Source organism: Branchiostoma belcheri, unplaced genomic scaffold (genome assembly GCF_001625305.1).
Source record: "Branchiostoma belcheri isolate BF01 breed outbred unplaced genomic scaffold, Haploidv18h27 scaffold32, whole genome shotgun sequence".
In the NCBI taxonomy this organism is placed as follows: domain Eukaryota; kingdom Metazoa; phylum Chordata; class Leptocardii; order Amphioxiformes; family Branchiostomatidae; genus Branchiostoma; species Branchiostoma belcheri.
Window position 1 is genome coordinate 571,418 of NW_017803932.1, and position 2,020 is coordinate 573,437.

Here is a 2,020-nt window from a genome sequence, read left to right on the forward strand (position 1 = left end):
GGGAGAGAGAGAGAGACCAACTGGTATTTTGAACTTTAGGATACCATGTATGCCCTACCTCATAAACCAGTATGGATTTTAATGTGTTCATACTGATGTATCCAACATGATTTTATTGAACGATACCTATACTGTGCCAAGTTTACTGCCAAGTATTACAACATCCATTTGTCACTGAATAACATTTTCAATCATTGTACAAATTGTTTTCATAACATGTAACAAGGATTGAAATACTATATTTTATCAAATTATATTAGAAAAGACAAAATAATAAATCAGATCCTTGTCTTGTCACCTCTCTTCATATTTACCCGTCATCTAAGCTCCAGATGGCAACAGACAAATTTGACAATTTTCTGCATGTTGACCACTGTCAGAAGACAACAAAATTTCCTGGTTTTTTTCTCCAAAACCAGCTCATGCCATCTATAAAAAATTACTTGCTGTGACCTAACCTCATGTTCTCCGCAGCCCGTTCCCTCGGTCTCCCGCACTTCAGATGTCCTCTTTGTCACCGTACCTAGAAAAAATACGTTTTAATGTTTGACGTTTGTCAGTCAGTGTTTCTCTCTCTCTCTCTCTTTCGCCTCTTTTCGACTTTTTAAAGAGTCGGAATGATTTCCATTAAAGTAGCAGAACTTGACAGGAAAAGTTCTACATTCCCTTCCAAATATTGGGTGTTTTCATGATCACATAAAGTTCGCTGACTCCTGTTGGAACAAAACTTCCAAAATATACCCAGCCCTCCCCCAGCTTGTTGACTATCCGGCATAAAAGCAAACTTCGTGGGCGACATTCAGGCACCTGCTTCAATGGCAGTGCAGGCATTGGTGGAAACATATTGCACACTAGAAGGGCCAGATTTGCAAGTAAATACCGCATAGTTTACTCCATCCCTTCCCATGCAAAAATTGACTCTTCCACGTCAACCAGTTCTCTCTTTTACACACACACACACACACACACACACACACACACACACACACACACACACACACACACACACACACACACTTCCTTTGGCCGTTTAAAAAAGTCATAATACCAAAAAAAAAAAATAGAACTGAAAAGACAGGTTTGCTTTACATACCTGTGTAGACTTCTATCTCACAGACTGTCAGCATACGGCCATAGCCGGGCAGTCGGATCCCCACGTATCGTCCTGTCAGTCCGTTGCAGTTGATGGCATCCTTGTTCTTACCAGCGGGGATGGTGTGATGCCCGCCGCAGCGAGGGTTCTGGTCTACACGCGCATTGTTTCCGATGTGGACGTTGAAGGGGGTGAGTCGCTCTCGGCAACAGTCCGCACGGTTCATGATGACCACCCACTGGACTCTGACCGAGGTTCCGAGGTCCACTTGCAGCCAAGGGTTCGCCTCCGCTGGAGTGCGGGTGCAGCACTGTCTACCAAAGTTCGGGTCCCTGCATCCGTCAGTCGCTCGGGAGGCAACCCCGTTATGTGCGACATTTGACTGGGACGTTGGTTTTCCCAGCGCTAGATTTGGAGCTGAGGGTAAAACAGGAAAATATTAAAGAAACAAAACAATTGGGGAGCTATCGCTTATTTCTTTATTATTTAAGCTTTGTCCAGGGAAAGGGTGCAGTTGGTGACGCAAGAGGTTAGAAGGATGGAGGAGGAGGGCAGGATGGTGACCGCGGTTGGCCAGAGCAACCCCACTTCCCGAGTACCATCTGTGAGACATCTCTTAAGCTAAGGTCCCAATTGGGAAAAGGGGCCCTGGCGGGTAGTTCCCGGGCTGTTATTTACTACTTTCGGGCGGGACCCCGACGTGGCCCCGCGGGGCACCCTGCGGCTACCGGGCTATTTTTTGGCCCGTCGGGGCCCCGATAAGAATTTAATTCTGAGTTAAATTCTACCCGGGTCCCGCTGACAAAGAGACGCCGTGACCTCATCGTGAGAACACCGAGAGGTACCCCTCCGGTTGCCGGCATTCCACCGGGACACATTTCTTACGTCACAGACCAGATGAACAGAATAAAGGTGTGTACTTCGTAA

At 46.5% G+C, this 2,020-nt stretch overlaps 1 protein-coding gene across 1 annotated transcript in view; it reads right to left on the reverse strand.

Moving 5' to 3' along the window:
- LOC109474779 overlaps positions 1-2,020 on the reverse strand; it is a 20,508-nt gene that overhangs the window by 1,617 nt on the left and 16,871 nt on the right. The window contains exons 6-7 of the mRNA XM_019775140.1: positions 1,094-1,510; positions 459-523 (exon numbers count right to left, since the gene is read on the reverse strand). Of these exons, the coding sequence (XP_019630699.1) occupies positions 459-523; positions 1,094-1,510 (482 nt within the window). The remainder of the gene's footprint in view (positions 1-458; positions 524-1,093; positions 1,511-2,020) is intronic.